General features: G+C 39.4%; 1 protein-coding gene across 10 annotated transcripts in view; it reads right to left on the reverse strand.

Moving 5' to 3' along the window:
• The window catches only part of LOC109480008 (kazrin-like), a 76,858-nt gene that overhangs the window by 3,799 nt on the left and 48,559 nt on the right, over positions 1-24,500 (reverse strand). For 5 of the 10 annotated variants that reach the window (XM_019782126.1, XM_019782128.1, XM_019782132.1 and 2 more), the window contains 16 exons: positions 23,084-23,244; positions 22,281-22,452; positions 16,888-16,926; positions 14,626-14,838; positions 13,608-13,744; positions 12,100-12,270; positions 10,604-10,762; positions 9,776-10,025; positions 8,999-9,262; positions 7,998-8,218; positions 7,270-7,382; positions 4,493-4,727; positions 3,754-3,855; positions 1,946-2,112; positions 1,152-1,217; positions 323-394 (listed from right to left, as the gene is read on the reverse strand). In XM_019782126.1, coding sequence (XP_019637685.1) covers positions 323-394; positions 1,152-1,217; positions 1,946-2,112; positions 3,754-3,855; positions 4,493-4,727; positions 7,270-7,382; positions 7,998-8,218; positions 8,999-9,262; positions 9,776-10,025; positions 10,604-10,762; positions 12,100-12,270; positions 13,608-13,744; positions 14,626-14,838; positions 16,888-16,926; positions 22,281-22,452; positions 23,084-23,244 — 2,542 coding nt within the window. Of the gene's footprint in view, positions 1-322; positions 395-1,151; positions 1,218-1,945; positions 2,113-3,753; positions 3,856-4,492; positions 4,728-7,269; positions 7,383-7,997; positions 8,219-8,998; positions 9,263-9,775; positions 10,026-10,603; positions 10,763-12,099; positions 12,271-13,607; positions 13,745-14,625; positions 14,839-16,887; positions 16,927-22,280; positions 22,453-23,083; positions 23,245-24,201; positions 24,360-24,500 lie in introns of those variants that run through there. The other 5 variants (XM_019782134.1, XM_019782133.1, XM_019782130.1 and 2 more) reach the window with 4 other exon arrangements.

Below are 24,500 nucleotides of genomic sequence, written 5' to 3' on the forward strand. Positions count from 1 at the left end.
CTAATACATTTGTACATTTAGTTCATTTTGTCTGCATCAAAACATTTTCTTAAGTTTGACATGAGTAGATTCTTTATTCAAAAACATGCTCTACTTTTTCAACATCAGAAAACATCTGTTTTGAGTCAGACAATATAAGAAATAGCCACCACCAAAACATTGATGGTGCCATGAGAGTGAGTTGCCTCCCCACTGTAATATAGCCCAGCTTACCCGCACACCAAAGCATTGCCACCAGCATGCTGTATAAGAGACCTTACGTTCCCCAGCTAACCCTGAACCCAGCACACCGCGGCTAGTTATAAACATGCCGTGTGCTCACCAGATCGACTGCAGTGAGCTACTAATGGTTACCCTGCCATCCACCTCACGGGACTCCCGTTTCGCTTTTGTCCTACAGCGTAAAGTCAGACTCAGTAAAGAGACTCTTTTTACACAACCAAGTGTTTTATTCACAGCCGATGTTTCAGTGACCGTCTGTCACCTTCCTCAGGACAATTCTGACTAGTCGGCTGTGAATAAAAGACTTGGTTGTGTAAAAAGAGTCTCTTTACTCAGTATCTTATCAACCTGATGAAACTATTCACGGACGTAAAGTCAGGCGTTTAGGTCACCAGCTAGTTAAATACATCATTTGTTAAAAATTATTGTTTCTTGAGTGGTTAGTTGTTTGATTATTTTCTTACAAGGGGCTATTTAGAGCAACACAGGTATCTTCTATTTTTGTGAGTGCTAACTTACACAATGATTATGATGAAATTACAACTTTTAAACAAACTTAAAATCAAAATCATGCCTGCTAAAAAAGTGAATTAAGACCTTGGAATATACACAGAATGGGATTTGACAGAATATTAGACATCACATTTTGAGTTGTAATTATAGAAGAAATTAAGGAGTGCAAAGTTTTCAGCACTACAATATGGATGGACGTTTAAACTTTCAAAGTACATTCTGAGCGAGATCACAACATTAAATGGTCATTATCATGAATTCTGTTATCTGAAAATGGATTAGTGACTTATTTGAAAAGTTGAGAGATGAAGACTTTATAATGTTGAATATTATTATTGTTTCATGATCAGTTAACATTAGACCCCTCCACCAAGGGTTGACAAGACTATTCCTCCACCAATCACCACCTTGCTTACCGCCAGCGCTGCCTCCAGGTTGTCCTACTGTGTGCCTGACTCCCTGCCATCACTGTGAGTGTGGCTCTACTCGTGTGCAACCACAAACCACAACCACAGCAAAAACAAACAAGCCATGTCCGGTCAAAAAACAAAAACTTATCAGCAACAGAAAACAAAAAAAAGCTTTATCCACCTTACCCAACAGTCTTCCCCACCATGCACTACGTTCATTCACTGTATCATGTCTTCTGTAGTAGACTATGTCATGCATGTACCTTAGGCCACTTATGAAGTCTTGTCAGGAGAGTTTCCACCATCATGCAAGCTGTGTGGATGTGTGTTGTGTACATGTACAGAAGAAGGCAAGGAGGAGAGACACTATAGCACTAGAACTTGCATTTTGCAGTTTTAAGATTTTTGCTTAAATTGTATCTTCAAAAAGTTTGAGTTCAGAAGGTACAGAAAAAAATACTAACTGCATTTTGTTTTGTTGTAGGAATCAGCTGGCATTGAGAACTGTTTTGTAAGCAGAATTTTTCCTCAGACTGAATTTGGGGTCGTGTGGCGTAATGGCAGAGTATTCGGCTGAGAACCAAGAGGTCCCTGGTTCGAATCCTGCCAAGTCACCAATGTTGTGCTCCCAGGAAAGGCACTTAACACGACTTTCCTCACTTCAATCAGGTGAAATTGAGTATGCCAGAATGATCATTATCATGAACATGGGCATTAAAGGAAACCCAATGTCTCTCCTCCCCTTCCTCCATACACCAGGCCCATGGCAGTGTGTAATGTGAGTGTTATCCAGTCCCCACCTTGCAGGCATGACCAGTGAGTTTAACTCTGTGGTCAGGTGTCTCCTGATGATGGTTTTGGTGGGCGGGATCCCCAGGGCCGTTGCCATGGCGTCGGCATTGAATGACGGCTCCAGCACCAGCAGCGCTCCGTGCACCCCGCTCTCTGCTAGGTTGTTTGAATACTCCTGGAAAACACATCAAGAACACATTTTCAAACCAGTGCAAGTAGCTGGTGTGTTACACTAAAGGGCAGTTATACCGGCTATGCAGATACAGATACAGATCTGAAGTTTCATAGAGATGTAGTGTTGAAGACATGTCCAGAGTTGGTGATCTTCAAAGCACCAGTGTAGCAGAGTCATCAGCAAGTTGATGTTGGCTACAGACCTAAATCCCAAAGACAAGAAAGTTTGTCTCTACATGTACCTTATCTACATTCATGTGTCCGTAGGTCCCAAACACCTTTCTTCTAACAATTTTCTAAACACATGTACAGGCTTTAGTCCTACATGTATGAGGAAGAGTACATGTTTCACATTGGATTAACCAGCATTTTACAAGCACTGAAATGACATGGCAAATTGCATACAGAAAACAGCCAGTGAAGAGATACAGACGGCACCAACTGTGGTTCACTGTTTTATGCTCAAAGACATGTTTTGTGTTGGAAGTCACAGTTTGGAATCTGTTTCAAAGAAATATCTTGAGTGTATTCTTGGTAAAAGTGGGCAATACAAAGTTTTTTAGATCAGGCATACTTAGTCTAAAATTAATGACCTTCCAGTTTTTCTTTCATTTTCTTGTATCTGAGGATTGCTAGCAAAGTTTTTGTTGCATTTCATTTGTGTCAATAATAGTTCAGCCACAAGTATCTTGAGATGGCACCAAACATATTGAGTCAATGATGCTTACAGCTGTAAAGATGTTAATACTTTGTCATTTTCATGTGAATTGCAACAGGAGAAAGCTATTGACAGGTTGCCTTGTGTCCACCTCCACCACCCACCCAGAGAGGGTAACCTGTAATGTTAAACACCATAAGCCTGTCACCAGGGTGGAATGGGAGCAATAATCATTCACACTAACCCACAGGAAGGGAATTCCCCTAGGATACATCTGGAAAAGGGAGAAGACTTTGGTTAGACTCTTTTTTTCAGCATGCACATGCCTGGGGATGGCTTTGGGAGGGGCATTCTGTTCTCTGGAGAGGTACCACCTCAAGATATGAGTTTTGGCAGGCCAATCAACAAAGGGCAAAATTGATGGGGAATCATGTGTCAGCCATACATACCAGTGTGACTTTAGGTACTTGACATTGCTAAGTCCCTGTGATGAACAGGAGGAAAGGCTGACAGTACCTGCTATACTGTATACACTATATGGAAAACACAATATATTCTTTCTAAAAGTATAAAATAATTTTTCATAATATACATTGTATACATAGTATTATCCTGTTTTGACTGCAAGGTTTCTGTTTATATCGGATATTGTCCTGATTTTCTATGGTTTTGAATCGATTTGATGTTAAGATCAAGCAATCCTGTGACAGTAGATCACAGAACTAAGTGTATATCATCAGCAATATTGTGTTACCAGCAGTGTCTAGAATATTGTAGGCAGAAAAGGTGACAACATGTTCAACCCTTAGTCTTCTGGCCACTTTTGATTCATTCCTGAGGCCATCACGCTTCCAACTTCCAGAATGTCAGCGAGTAAAGGATTCATCTGACAAAGGTTGACTTCAACTGAAAATTCATGGTGAGTTTGTTCCCATTTGGATGAAAGCTAACTAAAAGTTCACCATTACAGTATGTACAACCCACCTTCAGGTCTATGTTCTGTGCCCATTTGATGAGCCTTTGATTGGTCCACACCAGAGGGTCACAGTCTATGTCTTCACACTGCAACCTCCTTTCATGAAGAGCCTGCATTAACAGAAAAAAAACTGTATTGAGCAACTGGCAGCCTTTTCAACTAGCTCTGCAACATGGATAGCTCTGGACCAAATTCAGTGAGAATCTTTCTGAAGAAAAAAAAGTGGGCAATACAATGGAGATGAATTTGGTTAGAGTAAACTTAGACTTTTAATAAATAGTTTATTATTACACAGCTTTTACTTAATGTTACATAAGTTACAGTCTAAGATTATGCACCTACAGAAAAGAAACTGTATAAAGCTTCAGGAAACTACTCTGTGATGTGCTTTGGACTGAACTGCATCAGTCTACCTAAAGCCTGGACTAAGAGAATTAGCAACTCGTTCCTTCATTGCGCTGTTCGCCTCTATAATAAGACAATTCAGCAGTAGTGTCATATATATAGTACCTAGCTAAATCCTACGTGATAACTGCATATTGTGCATATATTTTAATTGTGTAATCGTCTTCGAATATGTCTTAATAGTGTGTTTGCCTATGTTGTTTCATGTGCACAATGAAGAGTGTCACAAATCATTGTTTTTAATGCTCTATGTACTAAGGAAGAAATTCGGGTATTTGCCTGCGTGAGCCTTACCAAATAAAATTTTTGACATTACAGAGTCTAAGAACCTGCTGATCTCACCTCCTTGTCAAACTTGACCCTCCGTAGGAAGTCAATGCCGTGCAGCAGCGACACCTGGTGGAACTTCCTGGAAATGCTGAGGTACTTCTCCAGGTCCTTGCGGGTGAGTGTGGCCAGCACACGCCCGTCCACCAGGAGGGACTCGAACGCCGGGCGGTACTGAGGCAGGCCCAGGTCCGTCAGCCAGGTCCTCGACACCCAGCGGTGGTCCATCTGGGAGGCTTTACTGTACTTACTGCAAGGCAAGAGTATTTGATTTGATTATTGAAATTGCAACAGTGCAATACATGTGGGACACAGGCAGCTGTTGCTGGTGTTGTGTCTCACACATAGAAACAAATACAGGACAGACAATACTCATTTTCACTTGAGTTAAGTGGGGAAAGTTGTGTAAAGTGCCTTTCCCAAGGGTACAAGATTGGTGTCAGGACTCGAACCCAGGACCTCTTGGTTCAGAGTCGGGCACTGTGCCGTTGCGCCACATGACCCCACAGAGTATAGGAGAGGTTATCAGCTTGTTCAGCTTTTAAGCAAGTCATACATTCCTCACAACCTCTCCATGCAAAATGGCCAAATTAACAATTATCAGACCCATCCTACAATATACATGTAGAGTGTACAAAAACATGCAGGCACTATATTTCTGGTAAACCCCGTGTAAAACAACAATGCCATGATCATAAAAGCAGCTTAATAACTTCAAGAAGCATGATACATGACATTATGAGTCTGCAGATGACTCCATCCTGGCAAAGAAAATGGTCAGTGGATGTGACAAAAATGGGCATCATGCTTGAAGTTAGAGATGCAAGGCTTAGTCATACAATATACAGGTACAAAATGTAATATAACAAGCAATGGCTGCATGTCTGCAAAGCTGGACCAGGTGTGTTATGCTGAAGGGCAGATGTACCAGTTGACCAATACAGAAATGATAAATATATGAGTTATGATTATCTTATAATAAGTACATGATATGTACTTCTGAAAGTAAGAAGCATAGATGCACATGTTATATGGACTAAGGGAATCCATTCAAACAATGGTCATGTATGTGAAACAAAGTTATGAATACAAAGTTTTGACATTCAACATGAACATTATATTTTAGAGCTGAATACACAGAGAATAGAAGACAAGGCACAGATATATGTACAGGCTGACAACAGTATCAACTAGTGGTAGGTGCACTTACTCCAGTACAAGCCTCCCTATGTAAGCCTCTCTAGGTAAGCAGTAAGTGGTGAAGACAGACAAAAGTAAGCATTGTCATTAGGAAAATCAAACACAGTTTAGACACATATGCAGTTATAAGACATACACATGGAACAATATCAACAGTTTTCAATGGTGCAAACCATGCAAACTTGCCACAGATTAAATAGAGCAGAGTCAAAACAGGAATTCACCTTTGGCAATTATTAATAAACAAGCTACATACAAGGTCATGATATCACATTAAGATATTAAAAACCACATGTAGTAATGACAAGATAAGAGTAATAGTATTTTACTATATATGGCTGATAGATTTCTTACAACTATAAAATGCATGATAAATATGTCCTTTAAATATCTGCACAGCTGCAATAGAAGGCATGCATTATAAAAAGTAGAAGCACTGTAATATTAGAGTACACAGTCTGACAAACAATGTCAGAAAGTTCTAACTTATGCCTGAAGAATTTTAACAGCAGGATCAGGAAATGCTTGAGATAACCTGTTGTCTGGAGGTGGGACCAACCTTTCCTTTTAAACTGTCTCCAAGGTACAGGACCACTCATGGCAAAATGCTGATCAATTCATAGTCTCAGACACTCAGAAAGAAACACTAACTCTTTTTAGATTTATGCCAAAAAGCAGTTACTTAAGCCACTGGATATGATTTTGGAAACGGTCTAACCTTCACCGACGCACTTTTAGATTTGTCTCTAAACAACTCTTAATACCAAAACTATAAAAACTTTCAATTTTGGAAAGCACCTTCAAGTCTATCAGCAAGGGTCTAAGCTTTTCATCTTTCTTTATAAACCATCAATACCAGTTACCAGTAAGTGCCAGAAATTTCATACTCAATTCTGAAAAAAGGTTGTTGTATTTTTGATGTCCAAAGTTCAGGTAGAGTGACCTGGTGTGTAGAGACAGTTGGAAAGGAAAGGTTACACGTAGGTTGACAATAACTTACTGCTGGATCTCTGGCTGCCTGTGAAACATGCGATACAGGAGACCTCTCCTCATCGGCACAGTAGCGTACCTTAACCACGCACGTGTCAGCAAGAGAGAGAGAGAGTGATACAACCAAAATCAAACTTGTCAACAAAGAAATTCTGTAGGAGGGAAAGCCTATAGCATCTGACAAATAAACATACAGCACAGACCTGAAGACAAAGAGTTTGATACATCTGCCACTTGTAACTGATTAGAATACAGCATAGTTTGTAAACAAGTCAAGGAAAACGAATGTCACACAGTGACTGAGATACAGCATTTCATGCAAGTACTTGTCCAAGTTCCGACTGAAAGAGAATGACCACCAATAAAGAACAGTTTACTGAAAATTAATATATATATAACTGCAAAAGTCATAATAATTATTTTCAGTGTGGATAGGACAGGATATAAGAAAAGAGCATAGATATAGATCCTTAAGTAGCTGACCTCAAAATGAAGTCACTGTGTTTAAGCTAACTATTCAGATAAATTTTGGTATAAACCTAAATATTACATCTTGATATAAGATTATAAAGTTACACAGGGTAAACCATGCTTGTCCTTACCTAGCTTCAGGTGTCCTATGTTCCTCTATAGCTAGCCTGAGTTTCCTGCGATGTAGATTGTTGGTGATTCCCAGCCCTGACTCTAGTTCATGGTCACTTAGGCCCAGCAGCACCTGATCAGGAAGAAAAATAGAACTTTTTACTTTCATTAGCATATGTGCAGGAGGTTGTGGATGGTATAAGATGACAAACAATGCAAAATGCAAAACATTGAACATACATATCCTGTACTATTCTACATATACATAGTATACACAAAATGGACTTTTCTCAGTCCTGTTTAAGACTTGTTTCATGCTCACAGATTTAGCATAAAATTGCAGAGACTATCAGCTGAACTTATGCCCTTTACAAGGCAGACATTTTGCTTATACGGCATCAGAATACTTAGTAATGTTTAAATGTAAGAACACACACAGCAGACGATGCTCTACAGTTACCTTCGTTGCCACTCTTGATGTTCTCTGTACAGTGTTTAGAATACAAACTCATCCATTGAGAAGACACTTATACTGCATCAGAATGCTGCCCTAATACTTGTAAAAACACACACATCAGATGATGTTCTACAGTTACCTTCGTTGCCACTCTTTATGTTCTCTGTACAGTGTTTCGAATACAAACTCATCCATTGAGAAGCAGACACTTCTACTGCATCAGAATTCTGCCCTAATACTTGTAAGAACACACACAACACTACAGATGAGCAAAATGATGTTTTACTGTACCTTGCCACTTTTGATGTTCTCTGTACAGTGTTTAGAGTACATAGGCATGCACATGGTGTACTCGAGCCAGGCCAGGACGTGGTCGGCCTTCCACTGGGTCATGGGCAGCCTGCGTGTCTCCTGCAGCACCTGCAGCCGGTCTGCGGCCTCCTCCTGGTGCAGACTGTGGTGCAGGGTGCCGCGTGTCGGCAGGGTGTAACTGCCGCTCTGGGTCTCTACTTCTGTGGGGACAGTACATGTACCACGGACATTAAAGGCATCCAATGCGATTTCAGAGCAGCAAAACAGGAATTATTCTGAATAAGGCAATCTTCATGATATTGGCACATACTGCTTTACATTAGCACATTTCAATCATTATTTCATACTTTGGGTACTTAAAACTGGAGAAACAAGCCCCGGGATGAGTCCTTTGTTTTCTGGGTGGTACCCTAAAACATGTACTTTCGTTTTCCGTCAGAATTTTGGGTATTTTTGCTCTATGAGGGTCAATATACATTGGGACAGCATGGTTTCAACTCAGTATGTAGATAAGTGACTAGAATATTGACTTTGAAAAAAGTCCTAAAAACTGCACTGGATGCCTTTAGTACAAGTAGATCTTTTAGTGGCTACAAGACAGTATTAAATTTGCAAGACAGTATTAGATTGTCAAGACACTATGATCAAATTGGCAAGACAGTATCACATTGGGGCAGTATTCCACTGTTTGGCTAGTGAAGAAAAAGATACTGGTTCAAACAAGAAAGCCGACATGTCAAAAATAACCCAGGCATAAGCCTCTAGTTGGAAAGTACATGTACATCACTTGGTCATTGTCAATCAACTGGTGTACAAATCAATGACTTTTTGTACAGTTTTCTTCATACACTTGGGTATCCAATGATTGGATTGATTGCACATATTGTTACTAAAATGTAACAACAAGTTCAATTTTGAAAGCAGCTATCATTCAATAGTCACTGAAGGGAACTGAATACTGATAATCCTCAAATACAAACCTTCTAACAAGCTTGGGTCTAAAGACTTGCGATGCTTGTTTCTTCCGAAGACCTTAGAAAGAGACCCAAACTTTTTGGTGCTCTTCTTCTTCTTGGCCCCTCCCAGGCCGCTATCTCTACTGGAGTTGTATCCGTCTGACTTGGAGTCGTCTGGTATATGAACAGGGGAGTATCTGGAGGTGCTGGCAACACTGGGGGGGTTGGAGGACAGACCCTCCTCAGACACGGGAGTTTCCTGGAGGTTACATGATGAAGGTGCAGATTCTGAAAGGAACATTGGAAGTGTTAAAAATAAAGAAGCGCCTATAGCAGATAGCTACATAGATGGGAAAGGCCATGCAGGTGCTTCTAGTCAAGTCAATGCCCTTCTTTATTCTCAATAGCTAATGTTCAGCCATATATATGTGGCTGCTTTTCGACAAGATTGAGTGCTTTCTGGGCTACCACTGTGGTTCTAGTGGCTGAGAAGAGCTGGCAGTCGACATAAGTCAATTAAGTCAAGTCATAGATATATAAAATCAAGGCAACCTTGTTCCAAAATTTGATACATATTTCTTGTCTTGTCTGTTGTATTACATTCAAAGTAATTAATTGCAGCTATACATAGAAATAAAAAATAAATGCCATCAACATCCTTAAACTAAGTGTTAAAAAGCATCTCAGAGTCTGAATACTTGTGCATCAGTACTAAGCTAGAAAAAATTGTACACAAATGCACTGCATTTGTACACATGTACAGTGTCATGTAATGAACTAAACGTACAACTGCACACTTACCTGATATAGGGGTAGAATGTTGTTGAATCGGTGATTGTGTCACATCTTGGACACTGTCTGACAGTGACACTTCAGGCGTGTAGAACTCCACTGAAGTTTTTGACTCGTCCACACTCTGAGGACTGATCTCTACTGACCCCCTGGGGGTAGGTTCTGCAGGGGTGGGGGTGTGCAGCTCCATGGAGCCCCGGGGGGTGGGGAAATCACCGTCCGATGCGTGTAACTGCATGTCCATGGAGCCGCTTGGTGTCTGTCATAGAAACAGTACAGTCCATTTAAAATCCCTCTGTTTCTTATAAAGTCGCAAACAGATATTTTAGCGAAAAAGATACAAGTAACTGGGCTTGTCCTCTCACTCACTCACTCACTCACTCACTCACTCACTCACCCTCACACATTTCCATTTGAACTTTTGCTACAGTCCCTGTCCTTGGTGCTGAACATCTTCCACATATAGGTAAACATATCTGTCCTTGGTGCTGAACACTATCAACATTAACACACACACACACACACACACACACACACACACACACAGGTAGTTATGTCTGTCCTTGGTGTTGAACACCATCCATACACACACACAAACACACAGACACACACACTCACATGAGTGTACGTGTACATGTGTAATGATGCTGCTACATGTAGGACTCTAAGATAAAAGTTGTCAACTCTATACATCAAATTTACGTTAGCTAGCACTCTAAAAGTTGATAAACAAAGCATGAGTAAGTCAGTAAATGCCTGACAGCGTGTAATACTGCTATAATAATTTTGTATGATGAAATACTAAGTGGCAATGAGAGAAGATGCGCCCATGATTACCAGAGAATCGCCGACATGGAGAGATAACTGCAGGTCATCTGAGATGTGGTTATCTTCAGCAGGTAGTGGGCTGGCCTCTCCTAATGTCTCCGGCCGCGGGGAGGACTCAGCTATACTCAGTCTCTGGTGCTGCTGGTTCTGTTCAAGCTGGAGTCTCGTCTGGAGAAACAACAAACACAAACCTCTCAATGTTCAAGTACAAAATATATTTACTTAGACGTTGTTGCTCTAGAATAGCCTGAGTGTCAGACTTTTTAGCTTATTTTCCGCTCCCCATGATCTGCTATGGCCAGTAGCTGCAGATCATGGGGAGAGGACGAAAGGCTGACACTCAGGCTAGCTCTAGAATCCCTACTGATTTATATTTACCTCCATGAAATGTGTCATGGAGGTTATATTTTCAGTTGTGTTTATCTGTCTGTCCGTCCTTCTGTTGGTCAACAAGATAACTCAAGAACGCCTGGATGGATTGATTTCATACTTGGTGTGTTGGTAGGGTGTGACGAAAACTGGAAATGATGAGATTTTGGTCCCCCTAGTGGCTTCCCTTGGTACTGCAGCTCAACTTCCGGTTTTGATATCTCGCGATCTGGACATGCTAGGGTCATGAAATTTTGATGGAAGGTAGCTCTCGTGCTTGGGAAGAAGTCTTATGAGTTTGGGCCCCCTAGCGGCTTGTTCTGGAACTGCAGGGCACTTTCTGGCGAAATGTTTAAAAGCCAATAAGTCCAGACACGAACAACATATTTTCATTATTTTTGGTGTGTAGGTAGCTGAGAGAGAGATGTACATAATTAAATGCAAATTATGCAAATGAGGACTTAATTTGCATAATTAATGAGGAAATTCTATAATTACAGTGTTTTACATTATACTACTTACATACATGTAATGTATGTAACCTATGGCAGGTGGAACTTCAACAGATACTAATTATGCAAATGATGACCTAATTTGCATAATTAATGCGAAAATTCTATGGTTTCGTAATGGTGAATGATGAGACATCTGTAAGTTAATCAAAATTTAACATACATCACGATGCATATATCATGTTAATGCAGAGGTCATTTGCACAATTAAAGAAGAAATTTACATTTACATATCAAGATCATATTTCATGGAGGTATGAGATCTCGGAATTCTAGTTTCACATGATCCTGTTTACTTGGAATGGTATCATTCTGACAAGAAGAAACCAGATGAGAATTGGTAGCCAAATGACAAAGGTGGTAATACTAATTACATGTAAGTTTAATGACATCTGTTTTGGTGAAACACTGATATTTTCTGCCCATCAAATATGACAGATTGGGCAAAATTTTTGTCGCCATCATTGACAAAATTCAGTGAAATGACAGATGCTAGAACATTGCTCTGATATTTTCTTGTAACCACCATTTTGTAACTGTATTTTCTAGTTTAGTCAGTCTACGAGATGTTTAAAACCTATAGCCAACAGTCAATGCATTGATGTAAAGGAAAGACCAGCCGACCTGTGACAGTTCTGTCTCCAGTTTCTTGATGAGTCCTTCCTTCTGGTCCAGCTGCTGCCGGAGGAAGACTGACCTCTCGGCCGAGTCTCGGGCCTTCTTAAGGATCTCCCACTTCTCCTTCTCTGAACCTTCCTTCTCCAGGATCAGCTGTTTGATGCTTTCATCACTTTCCTGGATGACAAGTATGTACAGTGTTTAGTCAGTGGCATATAGATGTATGCTGAAGACCATGTAACTATCATCACTTACAGGCCCTGTTCTCCCTAGGATAAGATTGTCTGGATCAAGCAGATCAGGTCAACTTTACTCCATTGGGAATGCTCCCAATCAGGCTCAGTTGGCTCGACCCAGTCGGCAATGTATTTGGCTCAATCTGGAAAGTTTATCCTAGTGGGAACAGGGCCTTATGTTAAGGTCCCATTTCCAAACCAGGGCAACAGCCAGACAGTTTGCTGGAACGAAAAGTATGATATAAAAGACAAAAACGTTGAAAAAAACTACTCATGAGCACTACATTTTGTATATATTCTGGATATAAATTGTTCATTTTTCCTTCATGCAAACAGCCAGGCAGGGCCCTGGGTTTTGAAATGTGATCTTAGCATTATGCAGCATGGCCATTTTCTAACTGATAGCAGCCATCTGCTTTATAACTGTCAGAAACAAGATCTTGTATGTATACAGTCACATTTTTCCAAGTAACATACATATACCACCACCTTCTTCCACAAGTAACACTGTAAGAATACATGGTGACCATACACTCAGGTATACTGTATGTTGTACATATCCATGTAAATAATGATACATGCATTTTTGTAAAATGTGGATGACATGAACCTCTTTTTTCACCCAGTCACCAGCATGGCAAGTACGCAAAAGCCACTCTGCACAGATATACTGACTGACACCAGCTGATATACATGAGGCTACTTACTACAACTGACTCAGGCCGTCTTATAATCGGAAGCGTCGAAGGGCTTGGTATAGGAGAGTTTTGCTAAAATAGAATAATGGCGCAATAATGTATAAAAGGTGCTGTCTTTTATTATTTACTGTTGTAGCTCTATTTGTACTGTACAATGAACCTAAATTGGCTTTGCATAATCTAGCCTGTCTTTAATCTAAAATCTTCACCTCTTCATTTTCTGTGCACATGCTTTCCATAGTTCTGGTTCCACAGTACACTTAAACAACTCCCTATATACTGGTACATGTAAAAAATGGACCTGACACCACATGCAATACTGTACGACATTTGTATCTAAATGTTAACATTCTGCTTCTCTCAATTTATTGCAGTTGATGAGTTACTAAATTCGTAATTCTATGACTTGTGAATTATTGCATACTTCACCAGCAATAGCGTTTCTTCCTGAGAAGTAAAAGACTTTCTCTTGTAGTGCTGTTATGGACTACTTAGCTATTGATACCTACGAAAGCATGCTAGCTACTCTTGGTGACACAATACATTGTAGATGCCTAGCACCCGTAAAGAAGAGTCTTACCCTCATCCTCATCTCATAGTTGCGTATGAACTCCCTGAGTTCATCCTCTTTGTCCTCCAGTGTTCCATACAGTTGCTTCATCTGGTTTAACAGGTCCACTTTTTCTGCCTTCAATCTCTTCCTGTCCGCTTTCATTGCTGGAGAGAAAGGAAAAAAACAGCAAGGTTCATTCTTGATATCTTATTCCATACTCCAATTTTCTGCTCCATTGCTTTCAGTTGGGACTCGAATAAATAACAGCCCTCTCAATCTAAATCTATTACCTTCTCAAGAACTAGAAAATGCATTTTACAGAAACGTGTTTTGTAGTGTTTTGTAGACGATCTTTTAAGATATGTCCAAATTGGTTGGTATATATTGTTTATGAAGCAGACCAGATTCCTATTACAGTTAGTAGAACTGTTAGATATTCTCAACACCACCATAGGTGTATGTTAACACCACAAACTATGTATGTATCATTTTGCCATACGTTGTACCCGCTACATCTGTTGCGCAATGAAGTTCTTCTTCTTTTACATCCACTGTGCACACAGTTTCTCTTCCATACTTATTTGGTTCAATATTTGTTGCCCTAAAGTTAGCTAGCTAGGAGAATAAAGGTGATGTCTAACTGTAATCTCCAAGCATATCAAAGGGTCGCAAGGCAGTATTCATTGGCTAGAGGAGTGTCCATTATCATCTTCAGTGGCTAATGGACACTCCTCTGGCCATTGTGGATACTGCCTCTCCACCGTATGATCTTCTTGAAGATTAGCCTATTATATATATAGTAACTGAAAGTCTCAGATATCTAGTATATACAATGTATTATGTGGTTGCGGTTAAAAGCTACATTATATTTCATAAGTTGACATAAAAGGAACAGATTCTTCCGCAATATCTGGGCCTGACTGTACTTATAGACATATTTTTTTATTGCTGTCATTGTGTGTATTTTTTTATCTGTATGTTTTATATGGGTGACTTATGCCTGAAATAAAGAAATAAAAGTCTAGTATTATACAATTCCATGTACCTGCAAGAGCTTCCTTTGCCCTGGCCAGCTCATGTTCTGTCTGTGTCAGCTGTACTTTAAGTTCAGACACGGCAGGGCCAGACTGGCTCTCAATGGTTTTCTGTGACCTCAGCTCCTCCAGCTCCTTCAAGAGGCTGCGGTTGTCTTCTTCAAGACGCACTTTTGCCTCCCTTAAGTTGGAAACCTCCTGTTCCTTCTGCCGCAGGCTTTGTTCTATTGAGAAACAACACAGAGGGATCATTTTATGTTCCATACCAGGGTTTAGTTATTATATACCTGTAACATCCTCTTCATCCTTTGCAAGAGATAGGGCCATAACTTTTTCTTTCTATCTGGGTCTGTCCTTGGCCACATTCTTTACTTATTGCCAGAATAGCCCCATACATGTACATGTAGATGCCAGGTCATCTGTCACAGTTCTTCTCCAAGACTTAGTGGTTTTGGGTCTGCCTTTGTCATACAAGGGTTTGCTGTGGACAAAATGTGTTGTTTTCAGCAGGTTCTCCACTGGGCTTGCTTCTGCTAAAAACAATACAAGGTGATCAGTATCAGCTGCAATATCTGCTTGCATGTTGCTCGGCATTTCATGCAAACTGAAAGTGAAACACTCAGTGATTAGTTGGAACTCTTGCAACAGGTTTTGTTCAGCAACATTTGCAGATGACATTCTGTTACCCTCCTGTCCACATTAGGTAACGCAAGTGTTAGCAAGAAACGCTGCCATAAGTTAAAAGTCAGGTTTGTGAAATATTACTTATCTGTGATATCTAGGGACAAAACAATTTTGGAGCAGATGGTGAGGGAAATATTCTGCATTTGCTGGCAAATATCTAATCCCCATCTCTCAACATGATTGATGGCATCCGGGAACAAATATAGACTCCCGATCTGAAGCACAGTAGTCAGGGTAGCTCCTAATTTCAAGGTCTGCAGCTACCTCAACATTAAAATCTGATTACCCACACTTCATGAAGCGGCGATAAAATCCAATTTTACCAGGGGTTTTGAGTGGGTGCTTCAACTTAGAGCTGATTATTTTTCACGATGTGAGTTGACAAAGCACTTGTCTGTGCAATGCACACTGGTAAAAAAAACTCATTCACTATAAACTTTTAGTAGAATGGAAGTAGAAAATAGGACTCCATCAACAATGACAGATATAGCCACAAGACGCCACTTTGCGTTTATGTAAAAAAAGTGTCTGTCATAATTTTAGATCAATGTTATTCTCCTGCTGTTTATATGTGCATGAATCTTCTGTAGACGTGGTAAACTCAATGTATACAAACAGTTTTTCTACCAGGTGTGGGGTTAATACCCAGTTCCTCACAATTTCCTACCCCAGTACATTATAAGATTACAGGATAGTGCCCTTTATTGTCTAGTCCTCTGGGAGGAGGAAGGAAATGGGCCTGGAGACTTATAAAAATGCTGAGAGGGAGGACCATCAATATCATGCCATGCAGTCCTAAGCTTTGGTCAAGTGAATGGCAAGCTCTTGAGTTGAGTTGAGTACATGTACTTGCATATAAAACGCAGCTGCAGGGAAATTTTGGCTTCCATGTGTACCTGATTGAAGGATGAACTGAACTGAACTGAACTGAACTGATGTGTACGTGAATGTGGAGGCTAATTCTTAACAGGCCTGCACTGGAGTTTGCATTTGCCGTTCTAAGAAATTAACTACTAAAACATGTTAACATCTAGCAGAAGATGCAATACACAAAATACAAGATTTGAAAATAAGTGACTTGTTTGATTTTGATTGGGAAATGGCACTACTGTCAGTATAAATATATAAATAATTTTTGCTACATTTATGTACAAACAAAGGAAAACAAGTATGCTTCAAGGAAGACTAGAAGAGAAACATAATAATATAATTATTATGTCGTTACACCTTTCAATAAATATTGTTACATGAAATTAAATCATAAATAACAACAATTGTACCAAAGTTGTAAAAAAAATCTATGTGAGTAGCTGACATGCAGTATGCCAGTAATTCATGCAAGAAAACACAAAGATTAACTGAAAGGGTACTACACTACAAAAATGCAAGCAAATGCCAATGAAATCTACAAAAAACATTTTTCAAGAAGAGATATGTTTTTCTCTATTAAGTATCCCATTGGAGGAAGATCAGATTTATATTAGAATGGTCTACATCTAGACTACATGGTGCTATAAAAAACATAACTACCACTACGTGCATGATGCACAGAAGTAGTAAAAGTAGTGATTATTTTGGATTATTCTAACCTGAGGGATCATCTTTCTTTGTATCCCAAGATCTCCATTCTGAAAGAGGATTCAAACAGTTGTCACATTCTAAAACACAACTCTGGTGATCTATCTCACAATTCTGAGGAACAATTCAAAGGAAATGTCCAGTATAGCAACTGGTACTGGAACAAAGCTCTGTGAAGGTGATGAATTATACAATTACACAATTATAGATTGATCATTCTCTTTTTAACATAAGTACTCCATGGGGGAATCAGGAAAACAGTGACCTATAACATAGTTCATGTGTACATTTGTCAAATTTTCACAAAAGGGTACACACAACACAATCAGTTATATTATTTTATATATAATATATATGGGTCATATTTTATATATTATTTGAAATATGACCCACCTTTTAAACAAGCAGTAACAGTGTTAGCAAACAGTATGTATGATCATGGAACGCTGAGACTTGACATATATAAGATTTGTATATAATGTAGGTTTTAAAATCACTTCCCTTATTACTAGTACTTTTAATGTGGTCAAGCATGTATTCTTTAGTGTTTTTTGAATTTGTCATTGCTGTAAAACATGCAATTCAGCCTGTGCTTGCTATGTGTTTTGGACGAATAAACCAGTCCTTTCATTCATTCAGTTAATACATCAACTCTGGAAACACTTTCTACAATATCAAGTAAGATGATTTTAAGGAATTCAGGGTCTGTACTAACATCTCAAAGTTATGGTGTTGAATTTAAATCACAGCACGATACTCCTTGACTTTTCATGTATCAATCAAATTAACATAAACAAAGGCCGCAGACAATCAAGGTCTAGTTCTACTTTAACCTTCTTCCTGCTTGCTTACCCAATAATCAATACACATGTGACATTTTGTGCCAAAAGGTGGCCAGCAGGGAGAAGGTTAAGTAGTAACTTCAAAGAACCTTTCATAAAAATGCATGTCATTGTGCTTCATCTCCTTTGACTACCTTTTAGAATCACTTCAAATGCAGAGTACAATACATGTATACATGTCCAACAATACAATGCAATACATGTCCAACATTGTTACTGCATTTCTTGTTCTAATTTTAGTAGTATACCCGACAGAGAAAGAAGGCATTTCTTCATTTATGCATCAATGTGCTTAACCGTTTGATGAATACATATTTTATACTTCTGAGATCTGACCAAATGTAAGCCTATAGGAATATTTCATACGAACAGTAGCAAAAATTTTGCTTTTGCATTGGAATAAAATTTATGATTTCAATTTCATACACGTATACACCTGGTTGAAATTCTTCTTGGTGTAACTTATTTCAAGATTGAAGCAGCACTTAATAACTCCTTGGCAAGTGTCCAAGATGCTGTGAGTATTTCAGACTCTCTTCTTCAGCACTTCATTAAAACTTCCTCCCCTTCAATAGCACTCATTAAGCATCATCTGCTCTATTCATACATCTGCTGCAGAATCTCAGACATTTGCACAACACTTAAATCATGATGAACTAGGTCGATGAAGGTTAGACATCCAGGTAATACGATACGCCAAAAAACAGTTATGCAAGTGACTGGATATGATTTTGAAAACGGTCAGACATTTCAGCTAGTATCCACTAGCTTTCGTCAGTGACTGAGAGACCAGAGGAGAAATGCAGGTTTATAAGCACAAACTACTGATTGATATGCAAATAAACTGAAGACAATTTTTTGGAAGTTGAAAAGGAACAAAAGTCAGAAAAGTCAAGACAAGATACGTCGATGAAGGTTAGACATCCAGGTAATACGATACGCCAAAAAACAGTTACTCAAGCAACTGGATATGATTTTGGAAACGGTCAGACGTTTCAGCTAGTATCCACTAGCTTTCGTCAGTGACTGAGAGACCAGAGGAGAAATGCAGGTTTATAAGCACAAACTAGTGATTGATATGCAAATAAAGTGAAGACAATTTTTGGGAAGTTGAAAAGGAACAAAAGTCAGACAAGACATGTTGATGAAGGTTAGACATCCAGGTAATACGATACGCCAAAAAACAGTTACTCAAGCAACTGGATAATGATTTTGGAAACGGTCAGATGTTTCAGCTAGTATCCACTAGCTTTCGTCAGTACATGATGAACTAGGCTGAGGACTTGATGGATCAATGTGAGAAGTGATGACGGAAGACTCGGGGTGTCTGAGTGATGATGGTCTGTGCTGGGACATGACCGTGGTACTGATGAAGTCATCCATCTCAAGACTTGAGGTACAGTGCCGAGTTAAGGTGGGAAGAAATCATCCAAAGCAACATGTCTGGCAAAATTTTACTCTTACACTTCCCTGCCGCACAGTTCATCTAATGATATGTTAAGTATGTAGAGAACACTGATGGCGGTAAATTTAGTTTAGATGAAAAGGAAAGTTCTTGGAAAACTAAAATTGTAGGAAGAAATTATCCAAAGCGACTTGTCAGGCAACATTTTACTTCTCTTACTCTTCCCTGATCACTTAAAATGTTATGTATGTAGAGAACACTGATGGTGGTAGATTTAGCTTATTTGAAAAGAGAAGTTCTCAGAAAAATAAAATTGTAGGAAGATATCATCCTTGCCACACAGCTTCTTGACTTTAAATGATCTCTAGTAATACACACTATAATATTTTAAGTTTAGCTTAGGCCACACCAATTTAATTTGTTGGTTCTCGGATTCGCCTCTTCATTTTTTCTGATTTGCAAAAAAAAAAGAATTCTGGTTCTGAATCAACTCAAAAATGCTCATATTTTGCCCCCAACAGTTGAGGAAATTCCTTTTCTTCCTAGTTGTTACAGTTTTTTCCATCTATCAATGCAGTGGTTTGATTAAAAGTTCAAAATTTATACTTTAAATTTTAACCCAGCCTTTTTTGTTGACTTCATGGCTCATATAAGTAGCATTTGGGGCTAAAATAGGATGCCTAGACCTGTTTTTATTTTTATTTTTTTTCACCCTGTCGCTTCATATTTTTTCTGAAAAAAATCCGAGAACCAACAAATTAAATTGGTGTGGCCTTATTTGAAAAGGAAAGTTCTCAGAAAACTAAAATTGTAGGAAGAAATCATCTGAAGCAACTTGTCTGGCAAAATCTTACTTCTCTTACTCTTCTCTGTCACACACTTCATTGACTTTGAATGATCACTAAATAATATGTTAAGTACGTAGAGAATACTGACAGTAGTAAATTTAGCTTAATAATATTTGAAATGAGAACTTTTGAGAAAACTAAAATCGTCTTTTTTATAGTCTTTTTATGTGGAGGCTGTTCCTGCAGAGAGCAATATAATTGGGACAAAATACTTTACATTAAAATCTGCAGTATACAACAGCTGGATATAGATGTAATTACAGGCACTTAGGACAGCTTTAAGCACCATATGTTGCACAGATACATAATACAGCTATTAAGTACTGACAACAAAATTATTTTCAGTCAGCATTCTGAGAAGTGATCATTTCCTCAACGTTAATGGAAGCTGGAAGCCATGAAGATAACTAGGAAAATGATTAAGGAAAATGCAGCCCGTTCTGCAACAATACAGGCAGTCCAAACAAAAACATCTAAACAACAACATTTAACAGAACGTTGTCAGTTTTCTTCCAGTGTGGTAACAGCTGAGTCAAATAAACATCCCGACCATCTCACGTTCACTACACACATAGCTAAACAATCAACCAGCCCAAATTTACCAGCTTACACCAAATTACAACAATGTGCCTAAGAATGTAACAGGTACACAAGATTTGTACTCAGACATACCTCGCCGGCGTTTGCGTCCGAAGCGGACTTGGAAGGAGACGCTGCCTCTCATGACTAGCTGCTTCCTACGATAACCTACCACCAATGAATGATATGCGAGCTGGGATGTGCAAAACCATGCTCCTGTGCAACATGTTCACGTGTTCCAATGATTCAGATGTGCTGCTGTGATTGGGAGGTCTGATGAAGCCTGAATTCCCCGAGCAGCGTTCCTTTGAACCTACTGATCTGAAGTGGGGCAGAGGAGTATTTCGGGAGCCGTCTTAAAGTCTCGGGGGAGTACGTCGCTATCAATTTTCCACAAGCAGAACGAGCTTTGATTCAGGATGCTAAGCACCATCCGTTCATTCTCCGCTAGGCTTTGAAGCACTTCCGCAGTCTGCTTCATAATCTCGTCAGTGTAGAATGAATAAATGCATTAGGAAGGCTGTACACTCATGTGTCCCACTCTTTATGCTTCGTTAAGAACACTTCCAGACCCATGTAAGGGTCGGGTTTCAATTGTTCAATCCATGCATGTAGATTATGGTGAAATTTTCATTCATGAATATGTAGAAGAAAACTAAGTGACTGAAAAGTAACACAGAAGGCAATCTGCCAAGGGGTCATCAAAGTTTCTGGAGACATCCCATTCCTCCAAACTAGCCCTGTGCCCTAAGTCCTGTGACCCTTTGAATATTTCACAACCTAAGACATCCAATGCAGCTGCAAAAGGGAGACCTCTTTCTCAGTGTGGCCAGAGGTCAGAAGGTCATGTCAATGTCAGAGTTATTGCCAAGGGCATCTTCTATGGGCAACTTCCTACATAGACAGGATTCCTCAGGAATGACTACACTATGCTTGGCTCATTAAGTCTTTGTCCTGGATTACAGACCTCTGTGTACTTCAGCCATGACTTGTGTGGACTGTACATGTGATAGACTGTAATGTTCAACAGCCAAAATAATCATTATCCATCATGCGTCCCTACAGAGGGAAAATGCTGGTGGAAGTTTGGTGGGGGGATTACTCTGTTGTTAGTGATCAATGTTACTGCAAGCTTGATCCCGAGACAAGACAAAGAGTACATGATCTGGCTACGCTAACTGACCAGAATTTAGCTGCTGGCTCACATAAACGTCAGTAACAGAGAGATAAGGGGAGAGGGAATGGTCAAAGAAGTCAAAGAAGTTCTCTGTTACCATCTCTTTCCAACATACCGGTAGTAGAGCTACATGTACAGCATCTTAATGACAGTACTTTATGTTCCTTACTGCTATAAGGGTCCACATCACTTTCACATTTACAAAACTGTAATCTCTTTGATGTAGTTCAAACCTCTATCTACTGTACAGGTAGATTCTCGTAATTGATACATATACATGTACATAGATCACCAACTTGTGTTGGTTATACTCATTTTTCTTTTACCCATTTTGTAATTTTGTTTGTATTTTGTCATTGTGTTTTACTCTTGTTTTATGTTTTTAAGTAGGAGGCGTCATTTAAGCAACTTTACTTTTTGCCTGATATTTGATTACCAATGATTAGCCAAGAGTGTTATCTTTATGTTACCCCAGGCTATTGTTTATGCTAACACATCATAGAAAAATAAAAAATAAAAAATAGAAAAATAAAAATAATAAAATTGTCCGTACCATCGTTGTCGATGTGGTTATTTTCTGTCCTGCAGCTCAGTTCGGTTAGCCTCTTGTTGGTGTCGGCCAGCTCAGCGCGGAGGGCGTTGACCTCTTGGTTGGCTGACTGGATGGACCCGTCGATTCTGGACGCAAGCTGCTTGTTGTCGTCAACCATTTTTCTAAACTTCGCCTTAAAAAAAGAAACAAAGAGAAAAACAGCTTTCTTCAAAACTCTGAACTTTGCATGAAAATGCAAACATTCCTTGACAAAAAATCTATTATACAATTTATCCTATTTGTAGTTACAATTACACTGTGCAAACCTAAATATATGCATCATCAAAACATAATGCACGTCCAAAGGAACAAATTGGAAACGTGATTACAGTTTGAATGACTCATCAAAAATGAAAATCAGCTCCCTTTGGATGAATGCATTGGAAATGCAATACACATCAAGGAAATTATACTCAAGCAACTGGACAGATTCTGGAAACTGTCAGACATTTCAAGAAACATCCACATGTACTACATTGTACTTTTCGTCAATGAACAGTGACGAATTTTTGAGTTGAAGAAGAATTGCGAATATGCACAGTTCTTGAACATGAGTATCTGCAAGACTGCAACTAATTTTAACATGTCACAAAATGTTCGGGACTTTCAGCCATCTATTTATGATAAAATTTTAGGAGAATGTACAAAAAAGTGAGGGGGGGCGGAAACCTACATGTACAATTCTGATGCACTATCTAGTTTTTGCCCGAGGTAGCACACTGTGCTACCTGGCCCAAAAAAGTATTTCGAACACGGTTACGTACCTGTGCATCAACCAGGAGTCTGCGCATGAGCGCCATGGAGGCCTTGAGCGTGTCGCGCTCCTTCGGTGACATGGCGTCCCCCTCCCCATCGCACTCAGACGACTTTGGCGTGAAGATGAACTGGACAATCTGGTCGTTCAGGGTATCAAGTGACTGGATTGCTGTAAGAAACACAAAAACAGTACATTGTAAGTTCTTGAACATGAGTTTCTGCAATCAGAGCATTGCAAACTGCATGGAATCATCTTACCATGGCACTTTGTACTGGACAGGTATAAAAGTCAGAACTTTGTAAACTTGTGTCATTTAGCCTCTGTACACTTGAAGAAGCAACACAGGCAAAACCGGTCGTGTGACAGGCTGAATAAAAGTTCTTAACAGGAATTATGCGGTTCCATTGCAGGTGTCTTACTGAGGGACGACTGCATGTGCGAGATGTCGGTTAGCTTGAAGAATGAATCCACTCAACTACATAGGAGAATCTGCAATTGATTTCAACGTGTCACAAAAAATGTTTTACTTTCAGCCATCTTTTTTGGATTGGTGTTGATTTTTTTTGTACTTCTGAATAGCACACAATCAGTAGTGACTACAAATACACAAGTACTGCTCTTAGCTATGTCCATTAATGTTTGACAACCAGGTAATAAGATACATGTACAAGGAAACTGTTACTCAAGCAGTCGGATAGGTTTTGCCATAGTTCCAAAACCTATGATATAAACCTGTTAGTTCAGTAACAATTTCCTTGTACTGCCCTTACAGCTGTTAGACAAGTGTTTTAGACTTAACTAGCCTGGTTATTCTGGCATTTAGATGTATATAATCCATAAATCTACAAGGACATTCACATGTAAAACCTCTTGAAGTAATTCTAACCAGGATGTTTAGATCTCGTAATGGCACACAAAAGTCAAGAACGTGCACTTGGCACAAAACCCACAGGACCTTAAACACAACTGTAACCACAACAAACACCAATCATCTACATCATTATGGAGCTAATCTAGACAGGCCTTTGGTACACGTATGTTTAAGCACACACAAAACCCTAGCATGTGGCCAACGAAGCAAAAAGAAAAGTCTAGCAAGGCAACCTGGTTGAAATGAACACTAACCGTCTTCATCATGCATTAAATCCTTCTTTTTCTCACTCATCTTTGTCCAGAAGCAGTTTTCACACTTCTTCCGCGAGCAACATGTTTTACAGCACCAGCAACAAAGTCACAAAGCAGTACGGACTCTTTCTTGGTGGACCACAGAAAACCCAGACATTATTGACACAATGGCAGGCTGCACTGCTCAGGTGTAGGTTCCCACCAGGAGTTACAGTGTAGTGTGTACGTGGTGTATGCGGACTTGATTGCATTGCCTATTTTCTATAATGTCAAAGTCCTCTCGCCATGCCAGAGTTGCT

This window comes from Branchiostoma belcheri, unplaced genomic scaffold (genome assembly GCF_001625305.1).
Source record: "Branchiostoma belcheri isolate BF01 breed outbred unplaced genomic scaffold, Haploidv18h27 scaffold5, whole genome shotgun sequence".
In the NCBI taxonomy this organism is placed as follows: Eukaryota; Metazoa; Chordata; class Leptocardii; order Amphioxiformes; family Branchiostomatidae; genus Branchiostoma; species Branchiostoma belcheri.